The sequence below is a fragment of the Corylus avellana genome, chromosome ca2 (assembly GCF_901000735.1).
Source record: "Corylus avellana chromosome ca2, CavTom2PMs-1.0".
In the NCBI taxonomy this organism is placed as follows: Eukaryota; Viridiplantae; Streptophyta; class Magnoliopsida; order Fagales; family Betulaceae; genus Corylus; species Corylus avellana.
In genome coordinates this window covers 38,543,251-38,566,915 of record NC_081542.1, presented here as the reverse complement: position 1 = coordinate 38,566,915, position 23,665 = coordinate 38,543,251, and the positions used below count along the sequence as shown (strand labels likewise).

The 23,665-nt window shown below is 37.2% G+C and overlaps 3 protein-coding genes across 8 annotated transcripts in view; all 3 read left to right on the top strand.

Moving 5' to 3' along the window:
• Positions 1-2,326, top strand: part of LOC132169728 (uncharacterized) — a 4,896-nt gene extending 2,570 nt beyond the window's left edge. The window contains exon 2 of the mRNA XM_059580714.1: positions 2,278-2,326. Coding sequence (XP_059436697.1) covers positions 2,278-2,326 — 49 coding nt within the window. The remainder of the gene's footprint in view (positions 1-2,277) is intronic.
• Positions 2,327-3,409: 1,083 nt separating this feature from the next.
• LOC132172838 (calmodulin-binding receptor kinase CaMRLK) lies at positions 3,410-6,417 on the top strand. The gene is made up of 2 exons (XM_059584404.1): positions 3,410-5,130; positions 5,410-6,417. The coding sequence occupies exons 1-2, from the start codon at positions 3,759-3,761 to the stop codon at positions 6,066-6,068; spliced, it is 2,031 nt and encodes a 676-aa protein (XP_059440387.1). The 5' UTR covers positions 3,410-3,758; the 3' UTR covers positions 6,069-6,417.
• Positions 6,418-13,608: 7,191 nt separating this feature from the next.
• On the top strand, positions 13,609-22,710 carry LOC132172092 (uncharacterized). 6 transcript variants are annotated; one of them, XR_009439118.1, is made up of 10 exons: positions 13,610-14,502; positions 15,162-15,222; positions 16,690-16,919; positions 18,238-18,439; positions 19,194-19,310; positions 19,451-19,551; positions 19,635-19,756; positions 20,871-20,985; positions 21,128-21,194; positions 22,120-22,710. XR_009439118.1 is itself a non-coding variant. In XM_059583533.1 (9 exons), the coding sequence occupies exons 1-8, from the start codon at positions 14,077-14,079 to the stop codon at positions 20,935-20,937; spliced, it is 1,326 nt and encodes a 441-aa protein (XP_059439516.1). In that variant the 5' UTR covers positions 13,610-14,076; the 3' UTR covers positions 20,938-20,985; positions 21,128-21,655. The 6 variants fall into 6 exon arrangements, 3 of the variants coding, with proteins under 3 accessions (XP_059439517.1, XP_059439516.1, XP_059439514.1); XR_009439119.1 differs by lacking the exon at positions 22,120-22,710 and adding an exon at positions 21,287-21,655; XR_009439117.1 differs by lacking the exon at positions 22,120-22,710 and adding an exon at positions 21,287-21,655 and having other exon boundaries at positions 20,871-21,194.
• The last annotated feature ends 955 nt before the right edge of the window (positions 22,711-23,665 follow it).

Sequence of the window (23,665 nt, the reverse complement as noted above, 5' to 3'; positions counted from 1 at the left end):
GTAACTGATGTTCATTCATTCATTCTAATGAGAATACGTTGACTTTCTCCCAACTTCATCTTGTTTATACTAGATTTGATAAAAACCTACCACCCCAGCTGCAGTCTCTTAGCTTCTCGAGTTATGATATTAGGAGGACTATAAGCTTCCTATAGTCCTCCTAAATGTGACGTGACTTTTAAAATCACCTTTGAATTTAAGATGATCATTATTGAATTTTGATTTATTGGTGATTTTAAATGACACATCATGTTTGGGAGACTTATAGTCCCTATATCATTATTCTAGCTTCTCGGATGGCTGCTTCCATGGGCTGTGGCAATTTTCAACTGGAGGGTGATGCTCTTTTGGTCATTCTTGCTATCCAATTCCCTTTTATTTTCTCTTTTTAGCCTTTTGCTAATTGTATTTTTGAGATTAGCTTAGTTTTGTCCTCATTTCATAGCCAAAATGCTTTGAAAGTGTCGCACAGTGCCAATTTTCAGACATATATTCTATATAAGTAGACTGTTTTTCATCTTAGTTTTAGAAGCATTCTTATACGATCTCACATTATCTCTTCCATTCGAATACGTCTTAAAACACGCTTACAAGCATAGGCTTAGTCATAGTCTTTTCCTTGTTCTTTTAATAGTTATTAATCTGATCACCTGTCATTCTATTGGAATGCTGGTTTGGATTTATGTGGGTTAGTTGATACGATCCACTTAACTTACCCCTCAAAGCAATTCAAACATACGTTTAATTAACAAAAAAGAATATAATACAAATGAGATTAAGCCAAAAATCACGTGTCACGGCAGGTCGCATGCCCACAAACCAAAAGGAGATTGTGGAACGGGTCACTTGCCACCCTCCAAATCCATTGGATTATTTTTATCGCATCTACTTTTATATTAGGTTTTGCACCCTACTTCTGTTTGTTTAAGGTTGTCAAAATGATGGTTCCCTTTTCCCTTTTACATGTCAATTTTCTTTTTCTTTTTCTTTAAAAAGAAAAAAGAAAAAGAAAAGTCGTGGTTAAATCTTGACAAATGCCTGAATCTTTGCATTTTTTTCTTTCCTTTTTTTTTTTGGGGAGGGGGGTAATTTTGAAACTCCTCCGTTAGGATTTAATGGAAAAATCTAATAGAAGGTTAACATTGCAAAAAAATTAAAAGTTTGATAACTAAAATTGAGAATTTTTTAAACTTTTAGGAGAGTAATCGTAAAAGTGATAAAAAAGTAAAACAAATAAAAAAAAAGAAAGAAAAATTAAGTGAAGTTTCCATGGTGGTTCCATCATGTGCATAAAAATAGAGGTCATCCATTATGTCGTGAAAGAAGAACATTTTGTTTAGTTTTCCATGGTGGTTCTTGACTTGAATGCAGGTCAAGGTCGTTGCATCTGCATCCCATGACCTAAATCAATTATATATATATATATATATATATGCTACTTACAAATAAAAATAAATTATATATATGCTTATTGCTTGACTCTTCCAAGCAAGAAATTTTTTTTTTCTTTGTATTCTTCACGCGTCTTATCAAGGAGTCATTGTACATAAAGTATAACTTTCTTTGACAAAACATGTAAAAAAAAAAGGAAAAAAGAAAAATTCTTTGACAAAAGGCATCACTGAAACTTGAATGGAGCAGCTTCATTAATAGTTATTGGAGCAATGATTATCACTTAATTAACTCATGATTATCTCTTTTTGAGGTCCACAAGCACCTTTATAATCTCTATTTTTAATCATTAGCTTCAATTGTTATGTATTTTGTAATGGTTTACAAAAAAAAAAATTAACATTTAAATCAGTAAAAGCTTGTAAAATTTTTTTTTTAGGGTCGATTTTTACTGATATGTCATTCGAGTTATATAACAATCAAATAACAATCTACCTTTTACTTCTCTTTTAAAATAGAGTTGTGATTCCATGACCCTATAACAAATATAGTGAGCTTATTAAATCTCATGATTAAGTACTATAGTAAAAGAATTAAAAAAATAATAATAATAAAAAATTCAAGCCAAAAAGATTTTTAACAAACCTATATCAATAAGATAACAATTTATTACCCCTTCTTTTTCAAATTAATGCTATTTCTTTTTTCTTTTTTCTTTTTTTGTTCACATAATAACATGGTAGTATGCAACAAACGACAAACATTATACAGAAGAATACATTTGTAAGAAGCTGAGCAATAAAATGCAAAAGCAAAACCAGAATCAAAATGTTCATTGTCACCTCAGTAAATCCAGTTTACATTTTATGTTTTTTGTATGTGTAGTGGAGGGCTTCACGCGGTGGAGAATATACTTGATCTTTGCCACGACTAGGATTTCATTTGGGAAATTGGGACGACTGGAAAAATGTTTCCTACGAAACAAACAAAAGCTAAAAGGGTAGTCTAGAGGAGTGAGAAGCATATGGAATATTAGGTAATGCCCGGCCAACACAATATCATACTCTCTTTTTTCTTCCTCTTAACCACAATGTATGGTTGAACCATTAGTCAAGGTCGACAATTTAAGTTTGCGTGTTGAATTCGAGTAGTATAAAAATATAAGTATAGAATTATATAAGTTAATTTGATTACGGAAAAGTTTCTAATAAATTCCTGAATCAATGCGTGAAAAACAAAAAAAACAAAAAACCTTGACATTTTTTTTTTTTAATTTTTAGTCCCTGAGTCAATTGAAAAGATGTCATAAGCCATTCCACATCAACTTTTTTGTTTTAACGTTAGACATTTTGAAGAAAATGTAACTTAATGGGTTTATAACATCTTTTTAATTGAGTCAGAGACTAAAAATTCATAATTTTTTTTTAAAAAAAAAGTTTAGGGTCTTTTTTATTTTTATGTGTTGACTTAGGAATTTATTAGAAACTTTCCCTTTAATTAAATAAGCCAGTCTTTTTAATTCAAAACGGTGAGTTTTGAGGTTGAATGACGGACATTAGATATTTTGAAGAAAATGTAACGGAATGGCTTATGACATCTTTTCAATTAACTTAGGGACTAAAACTTCAGGAAAAAAAAAGTTTAGGGTCTTTTTTATTTTCATGCGTTGACTCAGGAATTTATTAAAAGCTTTTTCATTTTAATTAAACAGGCCAGTCTTTTTAATTCAAACTCGTTAATTTTGTGTTGCGTTCATATAAAAAATGTGAGTCATATGAAAAATTATCAACCGTTATATCGTGTGTCGGATTCAGATATATTGTGACATAAGTATAAAACTATATTGGTCAATTTTTACCCGATACACTTGACCGACCCCATCCTTAAAAGACAAAGATTTGGTGGTGCAGAGTGCAGAGCACTTTTTGAGCTGAGCTCAACTTGAATTCTATTTGGGGCAAACTATTAGAAAATTTCATGACCCATTGACGCGCTTCCCGCGCCATGCCCGAATCCATTTCCAAGAAATCAACCATAAAACTCCAAAATATTTTACAGTAAAAATCTTCGCAATCACCGCACCACCACCAGCCGGTGATATTTATTTAAAGTCAAGAGTTATCACTGTTGACGTTCGCCAGTCAACGCCACCTGATTTGCAAATTCCATTGTCACATGCTCTGCGGCCTGCTCCACCACATCTTGTTTCCTCACGCTCCGTTAAAGCTAACGCCGTTACCTCCTACCCACACTAAATAAAACCAAAGAACGAGTCCTTTCTCCTGCCATTTCATGCTCTCTGGCTAGCTGCTCTGTGTCTCCCCAAGAATGCGAGTGAGGAAATTTGAAAAACCGCGGAGCTTGAAATGAAGACTTTTTGCGTGTTTTTCGCTTTGTTTTCTGCGGTTGCGCTGGCGGAAGCTGCATGCAACAGTAGAGACCAAGAGCTGCTGTCAAAGGCTTTCAAATCGGTCTATGGATTCAATGTTGCTTGGTTTCATTCTGCAGATTCGAACTGCTCAAGGCCTCCTATTACGGAGATAAAGCTTCCGTCCAGAAATCTGAGCGGGAGCATCTCATGGATGTATTTCAGGAACATGTCGCAGCTTCAGAGTCTTGATCTCTCTGGGAACTCCCTGGAAGGCTCTGTTCCGAGTTGGTTTTGGTCCCGTCCGAGCTTGAAAGACATTAATCTGTCCAGGAACCGGTTCGGAGGGACCGTTGTCGGATCAAACAGTTCATTCTCATCGGTTCAGGTGCTCAATTTGTCAACCAACAGGTTCACCAATCTGGTTCGGCTCTCTGTATTTCGGAAGATCAGAATTCTTGACCTTTCTCGTAACAGTCTCGGTACTCTTCCTTCTGGGTTAGCCAATCTCACCAAGCTAGAGAAGCTCGATATTTCAAACTGCAAAATTTCCGGCAATGTCAAACCGATTTCGTTTCTTCCATCATTGAAGTATTTAGACTTGTCCAACAACTCCATGAACGGTAATTTCTCTTCCGATTTCCCTCCACTCCGCGGCGTTAAGTTCTTGAACATTTCGCTTAACAACTTCACCGGACTGATTGACCCGGCCACTAACCGGAAATTTGGCAAATCGGCGTTCATCCATTCCGGGACTTCCAGTTTGAATGCATCAAAAACGCCTCATATTCCGCCTCACAGACCCCTCCGAAAACAGTACCACCCCATAAACAAACACGATAGTACTAGAAAACCCAAATCCAAAACCACGAGCAAGAAGCCTCTGGTTGTAGGCCTATCATGTGCATCTGCAGTTGTTCTTGCTTTCATGGCGATTTGTATAGGTTTGTTGTACAGAAGGAAAACAGTGGCGAGAAAGAGCAAATGGGCAATCTCCAAACCCGTCCAACTGCCGTTCAAGTACGAGAAATCAGGGCCGTTCTCATTCGAGACCGAATCAGGGACATCATGGGTGGCCGACATCAGAGAACCAACGTCGGCCCCAGTGGTGATGTTCGAGAAGCCCCTGATCAATCTTACCTTCAAGGACCTGATCGCCGCCACGTCACACTTCGGCAAGGAGTCCCAGCTGGCGGAGGGCAGGTGTGGGCCTGTCTACAGAGCCATACTTCCCGGAGAGCTCCACGTGGCCATCAAGGTCCTCGACAACGCCAGGGACGTTGATCACCGCGACGCCGTTTCCTTGTTCGAGCACCTTTCCCGGCTTAAACACCCCAACCTCTTACCTCTCTCCGGTTACTGCATTGCAGGTACTGTACTCTACAGTTCCCATTTTTTATTTAATTTATTTTCGAAATTTTGGAGCTCTCCGAGTCTCTGACCAACCTTATTAAATCGGCCTCACGGGTTTTATTGTGTTCAGTACTGTCGTACTCCGTATGCACATCGTCACGTAAATCTAGCACAGGCCATGATTAGATTACATAGAGATTCTTCCCATTTGGACGGTCTGAGATTAATGCAATAAATGAAAATTCAAAATTCGTATTAAGTATCTTTTTTTGTTTTGTTTGGTTTTGGTTTTCTAGGGAAAGAGAAGCTGGTGTTGTACGAGTTCATGTCCAACGGTGACTTGCTCCGGTGGCTCCAGGAGCTGCCAACCGGGGAGCCAAACGTGGAGGACTGGAGCGGAGACATGTGGGAGATCCAAAACTCCACTGGGTCCCACCTCTGCTCTCCGGAGAAATTGCTCTGGCTCACGCGCCACCGCATTGCCGTGGGGGTGGCGCGTGGGCTGGCGTATCTCCACCACAACGCCGGGTCCAAGCCCGTGGTCCACGGCCACCTGGTGGCTTCCAACATCTTGCTCTCCGACAATTTCGAGGCGCGAATCGCGGATTTCGGGTTCCAAAATATCGGGATGCGAGACTCGGATATCGGGAACTGTAGCACGGAGACGGACGTGTACTGTTTCGGGGTGGTGCTGATGGAGCTGCTGACGGGGAGGACGGGGTCCGCGGAGACAGTTGTGTGGGTCCGGAGGCTGGTGAGGGAAGGGCTGGGTTCGGACGCGCTGGACCCGAGGCTGCGAGTCGGAGGGGACGACTCGGTGGGCGAGATGGTGGAGAGCCTCCGAGTCGGGTACTTGTGTACGGCCGAGTCACCGGGGAAGAGGCCCACAATGCAACAGGTCCTGGGCCTACTCAAGGACATACACCCCACCCCTTCAACGCTGGACTTGAGCTGAGTCGACTCACTTCGCCTCGCCTTGTCGGCGCTTCAACCCTTTTCCACCCTCCCCGACGCTATTTCCAAAGCGCGCGCACAACGTAAGCTTACGTGTTGCTTGTTTTTGAGGCGTTGGGTTCGCACGCGCTTTGGTCGCGCGTGGATTTTATTTCTGAATTTTTATTTTTTATTTGTGATGTATATGCATAAATTAAAGAAAAAAGAAAAAGAAAAAGTGGGGTCGGTGAGGTTGAGATGACCAAAGAGGACAGAGAATCCCACTTATTGCTTGTCTCTTATGTGAGGGTTCCAATCATTTATCCTTTTTCTTTTCTTTTTGGTATAGCTAATCTTTTTCTTTTTCTTTTTCCCTTTTCTTTTTAATCGTATTATTTCTTTCTTTTCTTTTTTTTTTTTTGCTTTATTCCCTTGTCTTTTCTTTGCTTTTTGTTTTTGGATTTTTTAGACGTGATACCCATTATACCCCTGTGCATGTGGATTTTTCCAAGTTACGTATTTTTCAGCCGGGGGGGACCCTTTTACTAGAAGATGTTGAGTCAATAATTTGGAATATGATTATAGTGCGTAGTGGTGCAATAGAACATGTTGACACGTTTATTTCTATTGGTCTAGTAGTCAATTTTGTACGCTAATTTGTCCCAGGCACTATTGTCAACATTCATCTAGCCGTTGCCTAATGGGTATTCCACTCAAAAACCATAGTTGTCATGATGCATTCCCATTGCTTTTTTGATGTGAAAATGATTCTACAGTGCTAAATTTTGATTGCTTCGATTGTGGTTGGACACTGACTTCTGTGACATATCTCAAATTGCAAGCAACAAGTTTCAAAAATAGGTCTTTTTCAACTTTGTTTAATTATCGGTAAGAAAAAATCAGTTTAATCATTTAATTTATATTTTTAACAAACTCTTCAATCAATGATGGTAGATGAGATTTATTTAAAAAATAAGAAGTTTGTTTGCTATTGGAGAATTTTTAGTTTAGATTAGTTTGAATTTGTCACTCGCTTTCTCACGTAGGAAATGTATTTGGGTAGAACTTATATATGAGCACGGATCAATCTAATCTATTAAGTTGACGTGTGTTTTTACGTAGGTTTGTAATAGTGCGTGTGATTTTCAAAAAATGCATGTAAATTTAGTATATGTATTTGGGTAGAACTTATATGAGTACGAACACATGTTAGCTAATTAATATATTGGATTAGAAGAAAACTTTGTTTAGGATGTAATTATGAGTAATTTTAAAAGTCTTTCTTGTGTCCCTCTAAAAATAAGGTGACTTTTAAAATTACTTTTTAATCAAAATTCAATAATGATTAATCACAAGCTCAATGGTAATTTTAAGAGTCACATCATTCTTAAAAAGGCACATGAGTGACTTGTAGCGTTACTATGTGATCATAAGTGCAAATCCCTCAAGTATGGTTGACCCATAACCCGACTTAATTCTTACAGAACATTAGTAAATTCCAAGGTGGCCGGTTAATACTAATAGAATTAAAAATTCTCATTTCGAGACTTGAATTCTCATCTTAATACATGCCTTATCACTTTAAAAATTTTCTTTAAGTCATTGAACGATCGCCAGAGCGGGTGTATATGCTGATTTGGTAGATGTCATTTGTCCACGTTATTTGGAGTACTGTTGAAACTAGCAAGAAGTGGTGGGTCTGACAAGTTAAGTACATGCAAGTGGAGACTGGAGAAATAGAGAAAAAGACTGTTGAATGCGTATAATGTAAAGGAGACAGCGATAGGGGAAGAGTGTTGAACAAAATGCCGTGCCCTAGAGGAGTTTTCATGCATTCATTTGCCCTCTGCTTATATCTTATTTATAACTATAAAATTAAATTAAAAAAATAGTACAAAAATATATTATATATGGGATTATCTTAATAAATAACAAGTTATAGTAAAGAAGGTACTGCTAATCAGGTCTTTTGGATCACCAAAAATGAGAGAAAAAAAACAAGAAGGAAGAAATAAATAAAGAGAGTTGGTAGAAATAATAATAATAAAAAATAAATAAAGAGAGTTGGTGAATGGCAAAAGAATCTGCTTAGTGCTTAGGGTCTTTGTTCGGACTAACTGCTTTACCAGTCACTTTTGGACCATACAACTGTACAAGTGGGACTCTAGAGAATTTTGTGTTCGTCTTCTTTTACCTTTCGTATCTTTCATACTTCTTCCTTTCTCTGATATCTATTTGAGAAATGCTATTTACTAAACTCTCATATTATTGTGGTACAATTATAATGATGTAATTATAAAAATTAATTTTTTAATCGATAAGGGATTGTAAAAATAAAAATTAATGGCTGATATTCACTGTCATATTATCATAATTGTTTGATAGTTGTATAAGAGTGTACTAAATATCATTTTTCATTTTACATAGGAAAAATTACATTTTGCCCCCCTCAAAGTTTGGAGCGATTTTCAATTCGCCTTCTAATGTTTTAATTTTTGCAATGCATTCCCCTAAAACTTGAAATTTTTTTTTTAATTCGACCAATGTTATCCCAAAATTTTCATATTGCCTTTATTTATTTATTTTTTACTTTTTATTAAAAAAAATTTGTGGGTGTAAAAATGGCCAGATGGCCAGAGGGGTGGCTATGGCCACATTGATTTTTAATTTTTTTTAAAAAAATTAGGGGCAATATGAGAATTTTTTTTTCTTTTTGAGATGTTCGCACAAGAGAGGGGAGGGGGGACTCGAACTAGTGACCTCCGCTTCATTAGGCGTGGTCCTTAGCCGATTGAACTACCTCTTGGGGACGGCAATATGAGAATTTTGGAATAACATTAGTCGAATTGAAAAAAATTTGCAGTTTTGGGGGGAAGAATAATTCGCGAAATTAAAAGCGTTGGAGTCAGTGAAAATGTCCTTCTGAAGGCGATAAAAATACTTTTCCCATATATATATATATATATATATATATATATATATATATAAGTTTTCTAATCTTTGATTGTTTTTACAATTACTCTATAAAGTTTAAAAGCACTCAATTTAGTGTATTTTTTTTTTTTTTTAAGAAAAAAAAAATGCAATATCACCCTTTTATTATGATTTTTTTGTTAAATTCTAACAGAGGCGTAGCAAATTCAAAAAGAAAAATAGGTATAAAGTTTCTTTCATCCATTTGCGGTCTCAATTAACTTAAAAGCCCTAATACGAGAGGTGACATTGAAAACCTCATAAATTTTAATATACTAAATTAAAAAATTTTAAACGTCAAGAAGATAAATACAAAAACGATAAAAGTCCAACCCATTTCTTTTATTTTTGATGGACTAAGTAAATTTTGTTTACGGGGATGCCTATTGTACCTTAAAATTTTTGTGGGTTTTCGTCGGAAATAAATTTGTTTTTATTGCCTTTTGCAATATGGCAATTGCATTTGACAATGACTTGAAATTACATGATGATGTGTTGATGTAGTTTCCATGAAGCTTTGATGTTTGTCAAGTTGATTGACAATTGAAACACTAGCATTAATCTTGGTTTCATGGCAATTCGTGGGCACTTCACACTTCACACTTCTGCCGTTTAGGTTGAATGGTATACGTAGTGGTCGACTTTCAACCAGAGATAAGATTCGCTTAGATTTTGTTGTCGCCGACCAGTTTCTAAGATTGACATGGGCAGGCAAGGACATGCATTTAATCCTTCCTCTTCTGCCTTTGCACATAGGAACTATATTACTACTTTATTTATGAAGGATGGCTCTTTAATCCAGCCTTTATGACATGTGGTGACAGAAATTGGAGAATCATGTATGTACGTATCTGCTATAAATGTAAATCAAAAGAGTGTAGAGAGAGCTAGAAATTCTAGAATATTCTACTAGTAATCATGCTTTTTAATACCATAAAGGTGGAAATTTGGGGATAAGAATCTCCCTACTCCCAAGCTATTCTACTAGTTTCTTTCTCTTTAGCTTCTACATATTGAGGCCTCCTATTTATAATCAAATTATTCAATAAAAACAATATGAGCCTATAGGTTTTTTTTTGGTTGAAAAAATTGATAATTTCATTCCTCAAAAAAGAGATAATAACCTAGAGCACAAAGCTTTAAACAGTAAGAGCAAATTGCCCTAATAAAACTATGTCATAAATACAACTTGGAATTTTCTCCATCCATATCCGCTCATTTGGACAGGAGGGCGCAGTTTTCGCTAGTCCATGGGTTGCTATGTTTGATTCCCGCTTGACATGGGAAACCATCCAACTCCGTTGCATCCCTAAGATCGTCCGTATATCTTCCACTACTTGTCCATACGAACTCAAATTTTGCCCATTCGTCCGTATAGCTTGAACCACTTGTAATGAATCCCCTTCAAGAATAATATCTAGCAGTCCCAAATCCCGAATGAACTCCACTGCCACCAGGGCTGCCATTGCCTCCGTAATCACTAGTTCTTGCAAAATGTCCAGCCTCCAAATCTGTGTAGCAATCACCAGTCCCATATGATCCCGAACAATGGTCCCACACCCCCAAACATTTTCGATGAGACCGCCACATCCCAATTCACCTTATATCGGCCAAAATGGGGATTTTTCCATTTCTTTACAGCCACTATGCCACAGTCCTTTTAGTTGTCACTTCCCCCTCTAATACTTTCATTAATTGTTTCATTGTTTCCCCAGCCTCTTGGACAATTTTGGTAGGATGGGAAAAATCTCCTTCATGCACAACAACACTGCATCTAGCCCATAGCTTCTTGGAGATTAAAGCAAACATATTTAATTCCTTTTTGCTACACCGTGTAATCAAATTGTCCAGCACATGCAAAAAAGACAAATATTGCACCTAAGATTTTTGGACTCTGATATCGCACACACTCCATGCATCAGCCGAAGAAGGACACTCCCAAAGAATATGTAGCACTGATTCTATATCCTTATGACAGAAAATATACTGGGCTTCTTTCACTACACCTCTTCTCAACAGATTGTCTTTTGTCGGAAGGATATTTGCACATGCCCGCTACAAGAAAACTTTTACAGCATTTGGGACGTGTAAGCTCCATATCGTCTTCCAAACATGAGTATAGCCCGAACACGAGGACCCTTCCCCTTTCAAGGAATCAACCATCTCCTTTTCCATATAGTAAGCACTCCTCACAGTAAAGACCCCATTCTTTGTTGCTCTCCATATTAGCCTATCTGCTTGCTGATACTGACTGAGAGGTAAGTTACATGTGATATCAGCTTCATTGTCCATAAAGAGCTCATGAATAAGAGGTGTGTTCCACCCACCTGTTCCCCCATCCATAAGGTCTTTTACTTTTGCTTCCTTATTCAGCCGTGTACATGGAGTTTGAACTGCATAAGTAGAGGATTGTAGCAACCATTTATCTCCCCATATATGAACATTGCACCCGTCTCCGATCCGCCATACCATATGTTATATATGTTACTTTCATTATATTATGCTATGAGATACTTACCTTTTTGTAAATGATATTGACAAATGAACAAGTCTCATATGTATGATTTGTTTTCAAGCAGCTTCTATTTTTTGTATTTCGTTCAGATTTTTTCTATGAAATTTGAAAAAAAAAAAAAAAAAAACACACACACACACACACAATTATTCATAAAATGTCTCACAGCTGTGCAAATTATATCAATCTGAATTTTCTAATCAGTATAATAATATATATTTACCTTCCATGATTTCTCATCAAATGAGTCACATATTAGTTTCCATTGTTCAGGACCATACCCTTCCGGCACTGTTTCTCTCCCAAAAGCCTTAGCCTTAGCCTTAGCAATCTCCTCAGCATCGCGTGCATCAATGCTTTCAAAATATTTCTTGTAATGGTCCCTATACAAGTTCAAATGAAGCTTAGCATATGTACGGCCCATTTTATTTTCAACAGCTTTGATGTGCTCGTATCGTCCTTGTAAGTTTTAATTATTGGCTAAATGTTCGGTGATCAAAATGGATTCAAAGTATGCCAAATCACTATGGCACACTTTGATTCAAAGTTCAAACAGAGATAACCTAAAAAATAAGGGAATACATCAAATGAATAACGTGGTCTAATACATTCTTGGCACGAAGTCCAAGAATTTTGACAACCAATAAAGATGGTTAAACAAGGTATGGTAGGGGCATGACCGTCCATAGATTCTTTAACCCTATCCAAACCCCTAGATAGTGGGACGTAAATAGAAGCATGACCCTTAAAATACTTTTCAACCCTCCCTGAACATAGAAACAAAGGGATGGAAAGATAACAAGAAAGCAACAAAAACAAAAATTACAAACAATGGCAGAGGAAGGCAACATGGACACGATGGAAAGCCGTCGAAGTGTGAAGACCAGGTGCTGACAGTGGATGCCGAGAGCCAAAGAGCATCCTTTGGAAATCGACAGTAGAGGAGGAAGGTGGTGGGTGGGAGGAGGGGAGGTGTCAGGCGTGGTGGAGAGCTACCCACGCGTGGGACACACGCAAGTGAGTGAGATTTACTCACACTCATAGGCGCGCGGTGGTCAGATGGAGAAGTTTATGGTTGTAGCTATAAGTGAAGAAGCCTAGGAGTAAGGTGGAATGACGCGTCTAGGGTGGGGTTCCTTGAAGTGAAGATATCTAGTTTTGAAAAAACAAAATCCAAAAACATTAAAAAGAATGTAGATTTAATGTTGAGAACGGCTAGAGGTGGTAGAGATGGGCTGATCTGCAGTGAAGGAGGAGACAATGGAGTTGTTAAGACAGGATAAATCATCAAGAACAATGGATAAGGCTTTCAAAGAGCCAATTGGAGCCTCAAAACAGGCGACAAAGAGAGAAAGGAGGAGGCAGCGGGGAGTAGAGAGAAAGGTGGCAGCCGGAGTGTAGGGTTTTTAGATAGTGAGAGAGAGAGTTGGGGGAAGGAGCACAAAGCAGTATCCACATGAAGCTTAATCATTGTAATCAAGGGATGATTTTTGCATTTTTTTTTAAAAAAAAAATTTATTTATCACATCTACAAACTCATCTCAATATATACATATTTTTCCCATTTCAAAACTGATAATTGTTGATATAATAAAATTTAATTATTTAATTCAAAAATAATGATTGATATTTGAGAAAATTTATATGGTAAAATATCTTAAGAATTCTTTGATGTAACACGGGTACCCCAATCAGCAAAGTAGTGATGAGTTGGGCCCAGCCCATGCATGTGTTGACACCCCAATTACGAAGCTATCGGATCACTATCTGTGGGTCAGGCCCATATCTAAACTAAAACATATGGGCACATGGGTACCCCAAAACTCGGCCCAGCCCATCATTACTTGAATTTCCTCTCCGTGTGCCGAGTTGCACCCCTCCCTCCCATTGAGCAGCTGCGAGTTTTTCCACCACCGGAGACCCTTCCTTGAACTGATCGACGCGGCGTTGCTTCAACTCGTCGGCATAGAGCAGACGGCTCTCATACAATTTCCCGTAATTGGCACGAACTTCTTCTGCAAGCCCGCAGACGCAATACTGGAAGCCCAAAGGAGACAACGCTGGGGACTCATATGCACTGGCCGAAACCGCTTCAAAGATCACAACAGAGTGGTCGGAGACAATAGCTCGGCCGGCGGCCGCTTTCACTGCAAATCACCTGGTGCTTGACAGGCCTGCCGTCGCAGATAAACCGAATTGCTCGAAGCACAGCTGATGCATACTCTTCGACACATCGAACTCTGTGAATTTAGGTCGTTCGTAATTCACTTGTTGCGCCCTCCCACTTCATCTTATGCTCGAATTCATGCGAAGTGTTTTTCAAGTACAAATTTTTCCACGCAGCTGTTTTGTGAAATTTTCACTTTTCAATTCTTCGCGACTCCAAACCCTTAGTCCCTCCCAAAGTTCGATTCGTAGTACGTTTGCTTCCAGACCTCCAATTCCAAGCCTTAGAGAACGTCGTTTTGAGTGAAACTGTGAAAATTTAGCGCAAATCCGTCTTCGAACCCCTAATTCACCAACCCCCAAAACCCTAGCGTCCATGGCGTCGAAGAAGAAGCAATTCGAAGGTATTGCTATGTTATCCATGTACGACGATGACGAAGAAGAAGAAGAAGGCGAATACATGGAAGATGTCGAAGAGCAACAACAACTAGAAGAAGAAGATGAAAAAATGGAGCGTCAAGAAGCAGAGAGAGAGCACCAAGACGACGATTACATGGATTCGAGAATGGCAGAGCAGGATGATTCATTTGCCAAAAGCGGAGATAGAATTAGTGGTGATTCTGCTTACGATGACATGCCTCCGATTGCCAGTGAGAATACGGCGCTGCATCCTCGGGTTATGGTGGTGTCGCCGCAGCAAGAGGCGATAGCGGCGTCAGAGAGTGCGAGGATGAGTGGGAGACGGAAGCTTACGATTGTGGATTATGGCCACGATGAAGTTGCCATGTCTCCTGAGCCTGAGGTACCTTCTTTTGGTTTCATATAAGTTCTGTTTGATTGCTGAGAAATTTGGAGGAAAGAAAAGAGAATGGAATTCTTGGATTTTATGTTTTCATGTTGTTTTAGGTTCAGTTAAGAGAGCTTTGTGTGCAAGTGCACGTTTATGTGTCTGTGATTAATTGTACATAGTGAAAAGTTTGATATTAGGAATCAGTTGTGGGGTGAGGATTATGTGGTGCGTTGGATTTGGAATAATGAATATTTCAACAATATTTCCGTGTTGCCAAATGGTGTCTTTATCTAATTTTGAATTTTGCAAATGGTCCCTGAAGATGGTAGATTGTGTACAAAGTTTCTGGATATTTGATTTAATTTGCTTGTGAAGATGGGTTGTCTGAAGTTTGTAGTTTCTGTGAAACTTTTATTCGATAATTTGTTTTGTGAATGTTCTGGTTGATTACAATTAAATTGCATGGTTTCCAACCAAAGCTTTTTAGAGTGAAGTGCTGCCTCTCCCTTTTCAAGAGGAGAGGTGCGAGTCATTTTTTTTTTTTTTTTTGGGAGGGTGGGGTGGTGGTGGAATGGAGTGTGGGAGGGTTCAAGGTGAACCTACTATCATGTGTTTTATCTTATATTGAATGGTCTTAATTTATATTCTGCTTTGGCGGTTTTTCTTTTCAGGAGGGAGAAATAGAAGGAAGTGGTCGTGTCATGTTTGGATTGGAACTTCAAACTGCGAATGGTACGTCTGAACTGCTCGTGAACATTCATTTATTCCGCTTTGTCAGTTGCTATTCATCTTTTTCAACCGACATTATATATATACACACACACAGCATGAATGAGCCAACTTCAACACTACCTATACTCTTAATCATAGACAAACATGCACTGACCTCAACATGAAAGGATGAATCTGGTCTGACTATTTGTACGCATTGGCTTAACTCACTCTTAACTTCCCTAGACATTGCAAAGAACACAATGAAAACTGCAGGTAAGGGCTGTACAAAATATTGGGTAAGTACCATTATTTATATTCATGATGCTTTCATCCTTCCCAGTACCCAGTGAATGGAAAATGAACTCGTGGTTGGCAAGCTGACACTTTGTAGATCACCAAAATATGCTTATTATAGTTTAATTTTCCAAAGTGATAAGTCTTTAATGATGGCTATGGTGTTATATTCATGTATTGAAATGGTCGCACATAGAATTTCCAAATATGTTCCCAAAGTCACCTATTCAGCCAGATCCTTTGTCAGTTTGTTTACCTTTGATTGCCAGAGTTTAGTTGTTGGAAATGCAGAAAGTCATAGAATTTTTTTGACGAAGTAAAAATGAACATTGTGTATGAGTTCTGTCACCCAATTGATGTCATACTTTAAGATATGTTTCTTGCCGAGTATCATTGATTCATATAATTTTGATATTGTATGTCATATCATGCTTCAAAGATATATTTAAAGTTTGAAAGCATAAAAACTATGTTGCTGTGAAAAAAATATCAGAAGAGATGTTTGACTTTCTTTACTTAATGAAAGAGAATTTTTATTTAGATTAGAACTTAACTATAAAATAGAACAAGGATATCTGAGCCCTTGGGCATTGGCTCAGGTTGTAAATTGGTGGTGGGCATGGGGATGGGGAGGTCCATCAGGTATGCATCATGTTAAATTATCAATTGTCCCAAAAACTTAAACTTATAGAAAGAGATAATTTTAATCACTTGATCATTACTTTAACACTTCCCCTCACGTGTGGGCTCAAACTCCCTTTTAATAGGTGAGGTCCAACACATGGAATATTTAATTTAAATGGGGGGTGATTTGATGGAGTCAAGGTTCGATTCCAAGACTTTTGACTCTGATACCATGTTAAATTATCAGTTGTTCCAAAAGCTTAAGCTTATAGAAAGAGATAAATTTAATCACTTAATTATTACTTTAATACATCTTATTGATAAAAAAAAAAAGTGAAAAAGGAAAAAAAAAATGTGTCAAATGAAGAGGAGATAGATTTAATCACTTAATCATAACTTTAATACATCTTATTGATAAAAAAAAAAAAAGTGAAAAAGGAAAAAAAAAAAAAAGGGTCAAATGAAGAGGAGATAGAAATTGAAATGTTTTTGTTGTTTACGATTTTGTAGTCTGATTGTATGAGGCTTCCTTTCTATCTTTAATTTTGTAAGAATTGTCTGTTATAGGTCATTTCCAAGAGAAAACACCTACTGGAACTGTTCAGGCTTTAACATCTAGCAATCCAGTAACTCCTCTATCATCTGATCCATCACGATATGATACAATGAACTATGCTGTGCATGAATCAGAGGGAGCACATGTTGAGGAAGCTGTTATGGAACAGGAAGAAGAAATTGATCCATTAGAAGTGTCTCTTCCACCGCCACCAAAAGAAAAGTGCTCGGAGGAGCTACAAGTAAGTTCCTTGCTTTCTCTGTTTTTTTTTTTTTGTTTTTTTTTGGTGTGAAAAGATCACTAGTGTTTGAATGTGAGGTTTCTTGTCGCTTGCGAATTGAAAAATTGTTATAATTTGACAAAGAAAGGATTAAGTGGACAGTTCTGAGAAGTACAGGACTATTGACCTTGAAATTGTTACCACCCTAATCTCTTCCTAGTCAAATCATAAGCTTGAGATAATTCATTTTTTAAAATAATAATAAGGTTTTGTCCACTATATGAATTTTGGGCTTTATGGTTTTATAGAGACGATATTTTTATTTCTATTCTTATTTCTACCAGCATACGTTATTTATTCATGCATCTTTTTTTGTCTGGGGGCTTGGTGGGTGGCATATAATTAGAATGCGAATAACCCCTTATACTTCACTTTTTACATTATCATGTCTTTTTAAAGTGCTACCATAAATATCAATAGAAAACTATCACATGCGTGACATGTGTTCATCTATGTTGAATTTTAAGACAATTTGTCTGCCAGATGGAATTATAAAGTTTAAGGATTATGTCAATTGTTAGGCTCCATTTGTTAAACTTTTCTTCTTATCACTTTTGTTTTCTATTCTCAAATACAAAAACATTAACAAGCAATTCAAAACACAAAGCACTCAAAACTATTTTCACCTTTATGTCATATTATAACACTTTTTCAAACATAAAACAAAAAACACCCCCCAAAACCATTAACAAACAGAGCCGTAGGTTTTTGAGGGTTTTACAAGGGTTAGGTAAAAGCAACATATATTTGTGGTGAAAACAACATTAGCTGATTACAAAGCTGTTGTAGCCTCTCTGAAATTAGGGCATGTTTGTGCCAGTACCAGTTAATATAACCTAGGCTGCTCACTTATCCAAATATAGAATGTGTGCAATTTTAGGGTATAGATTGTAGGGATATGCCCTCCTGCTGTAGAATTTTGTTGTGTCTTACTCATTTTTCCAATGTTGTTAATTTGGATAAATTTGGCAGAATGGCTTGTTGGGATGTGTTTGGTAAATTTGGATTAGAAGATAATTTCGTTGTGCCTTTCATATATGCTTGCCTGGGGGCTTGGCAGAAATTAAAATCGAGAGATTGCATGGAGAATTGGCAGAAACTAAAGTTGAGAGAATCTATGTTATTGATTTGTGCTTAATACTTCAATAAAATTCTGCTCTATGAATTACTAATAATTTTGGATTTGAAGATAATTAATTTACATCTATGCTTGTGCTTTCAAATATAGCACATTTTATTTTCTTTTCATGTCTTTATCCTTTCTATTATGTTATTGCAGAGGAAAATAAATAAGTTTCTTGATTACAAGAAATATGGAAAAAGCTTCAATGCAGAAGTACGGAATAGGAAGGATTACAGGAACCCTGACTTCTTGCTGCATGCAGTGAGGTATCAAGATATCGATCAAATAGGGTCTTGCTTCAGTAAAGATGTATTTGACCCTCATGGATATGACAATAGTGACTACTATGACCAAATAGGTCAGTATCAGTTCCTTTTAGTATCAGTTCCTTTTTTTGGAATCTCTTTGTGCGCGTGTGCATCCCATTGAGGGCCTTTTTGAATAATGTATATATTTTATGCATGTGTGTGACTATTTTTGTTTCTTTAATTGCTTTGTGTTATTAATTTTAGACTTCTTAGTCAATTACCCAGAATATGCCACTATAACCTTAGGGGAATCTGTCGTTATTGGATGTGTTTGGTACTGTGGATGGTAGATTTAGTGTGGTTGTTGACTATTTAGCTTCTGCTATTATGAACATTAAGGCATGAACCTAGACCCTATTTTTTGGTTTGTTTTAAACAATCACAAATGTTCACATTTTTCTATCTGGCATAAGGTTTTTCTAATAATAATGTTAGTCTTTTTGTGTCCTCTGTCTCTGACTCTCTGGTTTCACCCAGTGCAAAGGTTGTTGAATTTTCAACTTTGTACTCTAATTGATATGTCAAAATGTGAAAGAGTGCACTTCTTTAGCAGCCTCGAATATGTTGTATGTTTCTTCCCATAATTGTTGGTTAAATGTTAGTCTTGGCTTTGCAAGTTAAAGGTCTTTTATTGTTTGTTATTCTAATTTGTGAATCATGCATCTTCGTCATTGCATTAATTTCTTTGTTTGCTGGTTGTTTGTCTTCTAAGTTATTTGAGACTGCCGCACATTATTGCTATCATAGATCTTCTCAGCATAATTGCCTGCCACTTTTTTTTTCCTGGTATTTTTTGTAAAGCAGAGGCTGATATGAGGCGTGAGGAATTAGAAAAGAAGAAGAATAAGGCTGAATTTACTTCTGGAGGAACACAATCTGGAACAGTTGCTATTGCACCAAAAGTTAATATGCCTATTCCAGGTCTGAAAAAGATCTCATTTGTTAATTCAGTGGGTTAAGCTGGCTTTCAGAGAATATTCTTTTTTTTTTTTTCTTGATTTATTTATTTATTTTTAATTTGGATAATGAATGGCATGTTCTTATACTAAGTCATTTTGCAGGTGTTTCAACTGTGGCTGCTACTGGTTTGCTACCTGTGCCACCTGCAGCTGATACCACTACTAGGGATGGTAGACAGAACAAGAAATCTAAGTGGGATAAGGTTCTCATCTATGGATATGGCATTTGTAACTCCCCTATCATATGAATAGACCCACCATATGTTTTCACAATTTTTTTTTTTAGGTGGATGGGGATCGAAGAAATTCTTTGCCGCCCTCTGGGGGCCAGGATTCTATTTCTGTAGCAGGAGCTCATGCAGCACTCTTATCTGCTGCTAAGGCGGGCACAGGATACATGGCTTTTGCGTAAGTTTTGTTAACAGTTTTGGACAATATATTCTTGATAATCTCTTTCTCCCAGCATTTATATACTTATGATTCCAGTTTGTGTGTTGTTTTGGAGCAGCTCACATTGTGTTGGCTTTTTCTACTTGAGTTTGGATCAAGTTTTCTGAATTTATTATTTCACCATTTTTTTTTTCTTCAACCTTTTTCTTATGTTAAAGCAATTGGTGACTCAGTTCCCTATTATGATTCTTAAAGAATTATTTGATTCCTATACTTCCGGTATATCTGGGTTGTGCCTTTGCACTGTTTAATGATATTACGACTACTTATAAAAAAAACAAAAAAACTCCGATGTCTATTATGAACACTGAACGAGTGGTGTATGGTTTCTCAACTGCACCATAATGTACGCATCTGAGGTGGGCTTAGGATCATATACTTGGGTTTGGATTATATATTGTGCTTCTATGCGAGAAATTAGAAATTTTGTCCATACATGTTGCGGTAACTACTAGTACATTTAATTAAACTGCTACTACATCAAATAAAATGGTTAAGTTGGTAGTTTTTGTATTGTTGAACAATGAATTTGTCTTATGTAAGGATGTACTTAGGGTTCTCCTGTGCCATATTTTACCCATTTGAGGTGGACTGAGGCTTCCATTGTTGGGTCTGGTAAAAGTTTGGATATGATATATTATTTTGGTGTATTTGTAATTTGAACTCATCATACACAGATTTCAGAAAATACTAGCACACAATGATTTGGATTAAAAGGTACCTTGTGAACCTTGTGAATCTGGTCTACTACTGTATCCAGTTTTGAGAGAGACGTTTGTTATTTTTGTCAGCCTTTACCAAGGAAGTTTGGAATGTTGGTATGATTTCAAATCGTTTGATTGTCTTGTTGCTTTAGACAGGTAGATGCCAATTGTTTTCTTGGAGTAGAATAGTGGAATAGAATGTGTTTATTTCATATGCATATAAGTTGGTAACAATCTTGGTTGCCATATGAACTAGAGTTGATAGTAAACTTTCTGGATTATTTGGCTCCATTAGCACTTTCATTCCGATTTAGTTGTAATGAAGAAAGGTATTTGAACTAAATCATATGTGGTTTATCATGTGGCAGGCAGCAAAGACGGCGAGAAGCCGAAGAAAAGAAATCTAGTGGAAGGAAGGTGGAGAGAAGATCTTGATCCATTCATTGCACCACTTACCAGTGAATAATCATACAACATTTTGAAGTGGATAATTCCATTCTCTTTTTCCTCAGTTAAAAGCCATTTAATGGGCTTGTTTCTTTTTTAAACATAGGTCCTTTGCATGGCAAAAATATATTATTTTTTGGTCTCATTAGTGCCTTGGCCCTCATTTGTTTTCTCCTAGGAATAATTTTATTGCAGTGAAGCCAGCGATGAAACTGAAGGGCATGCACATTGCACAGATAAAGCAGGTATCCTTTCATTATTGTTCCGTAGCCAATTGAAATGATAGATACCAAAAACAGCCATCCTGTCAAGTTTAATAGTTAAAGATGGGTTGTAGATGTAGGAAGCAATTATAGGCATCCAGCATAGGCGTGTAGAAAAAGTGGAAGCTTTTTTTTGCTCTCCAGCTCTCTCACGCGGTTATCTAATCTTGACCTTGGCCAACCTGCCAAAGAAATACTCGTCCCGATGAAGTGGGCGGTCGACAAAATCATACTTGCCTCCACTCAACTCTTTCTTCTGGCCCATCGGAAATATTCTACTTTCTTATCTCATGATTACACGACACGAGTCCCTTATTTTTATCCAAGTACGAGGCTCGTTTGTTTTAGTTACAGTTAGAAAGTATTCTTTTGTGATAAGTTATCATCACGATTTTGCTACTTTTTCCACCTTTTGAATCTCTAATGAAGTCGAAAGTTTTGTACCTCTTCTTTTTGAGTATGCTTGTGACTTAGATTGCTGTTAGTTGACTGGGTTTTCGACCATTGTTTCTGATGCGAAACGAGTTCTATATATGAACTTCTTGAAACAGACACATGAAAATCTAAATATTTATCCTTTATTTTCAGTCCAATGATTTTCAGTTGCTCTTATTAAACTTTTTTTTATCAATAGTTCAATAAAAATAGTCCGTGGTAGTGATGACGCAGCGTACGTAGCAAATTCACAAGATTGAAGCACTAGGCAGAGTTGGTAGATTGATAAAAGAAATCACGCACGACACACACTAGCAAAAATTAATTCATTCATTCCCTGCCTTTTCACGTTATATTGGAAGGATGACAAGTAAAAGAGATAACGATAAGTATTGCTACGTAGATAAGATAAATAAAGATAAAAGATAACTAGTGCTACGTCTAATCGTGATCCATATCTTGATTGCTTCAGCGTACGTGTTGACACTTTGCATGGAAGTAGGAGTTGGCCTGGCGTACAAGTAACAGAAGACGTTTGCGTTATCTTCATGATACTCGTAAACAAGAAAAACATTGTAATTAAATATGGTTGCTGGTAGTTGGCAGTTATTGTGCTGACTTTTGATCGGCGCTTCTGTCCGGACAGTATCCGGACGAGGACTCTAGACGAGGCTCTCAGGTTTAGGCTTGTCCGGACGGGCTGCAGACAAAGACTCCATACGAGGTTCTCCGATCTACGTCAAGAAGCCACTTGAAACTTCATATTTAACTGCTAAAAAAGAAACTGGTGCTTCTCCTGCATTAACATCTAGAGGAAAGAAGAAAAAGAAGAAGCGATAACAATAAAATTAGCCAATATGTGATCAAGAATCTCTTGTCATCTTCTTTATCTCTTATCAAACATCAAATTAAGTTGTTTCCCTTCCTCATCATCTTCAAGAGTCTGGTCCACAATATCACCTGCATGATTATCTGTTGTATCTGTTGTTGCACAATGTTTGTCTGTACCTTATCAGAAACTTGTATATAAACAAAAGGTATGTTCCGTTGAACGATCAATGAACATGGGAAAGACCAAGAGATATTGTCATTTCCTGAGATTCCCTTCAAACCTAAGATGAAGGTGGTGCTATAAATCATTAGGCCTCTGGATGTTATTGCTAGAAAGGACATTGGATTTGAGCTTTGCTTACGGCTTGCCTAGACTAGCTCCTGTAGGCATCTAGTGGCTCTACTAAAGATGAAGAGTTTTCTTTTTTATTCCTCTCTAGTAAAGTAGGTGGGAAAAGAGCTTTAGAATCTATGATGGGAAGAAAGAGAGTCCTCTTGTTTGTGTATTATTTATTTATTTTAATTCTATTCGAATGAGGAAAATCGGGAAAAGGGGAAGAACGGATAAAAATACAAATTATAAAAGAGGGTCATTATCACTCGTAATTCTAAGAGAAGAAAGGAAATGAGAATTGTCGAGAATGCTTTCAAATACCGAGTGGGAAGTGACTCATTTAACAATCGAGTGTGCCCGAAAAGTGGCACATGTACAGACCTTATAAAAGAGTTGTTGATGACAATCATTAATGATAGGAGCATACGGCCAATTTAAGAAGAAGTGGCCTTGGTTAAATGAGAGCTAAAATGGTGAGGAGGGAATCACCTTCAAACAAGATAGAAGAGCAGCTATGGAACCGACTTATTCTTCTTGTTTAGAGTCTCTTATAGGTGTAAAGTGGATTAAAGGGATATCACTGGTGAGGATTGAGAAAGAAATGGTGGAGATGCATTTCTTGGGACAATTTCCCAAATTCTATTAAGTGGAGATGCAATTTTCAATACAATTTGCCCAAATTTCATTGATTTTTTCATGTCGACTTTGATTTCCATCAATCCTCTTTTTCTTTTTTAACTTTTTCAGAGATAGAATATGTAAAGGGTTACAGTGAAAATTATCCTGAATAAGTGACAATGGAGAGATGAGTTTGTATTGTGGAGGACCAATTTAAAAAGGTTGGGCCAAATAT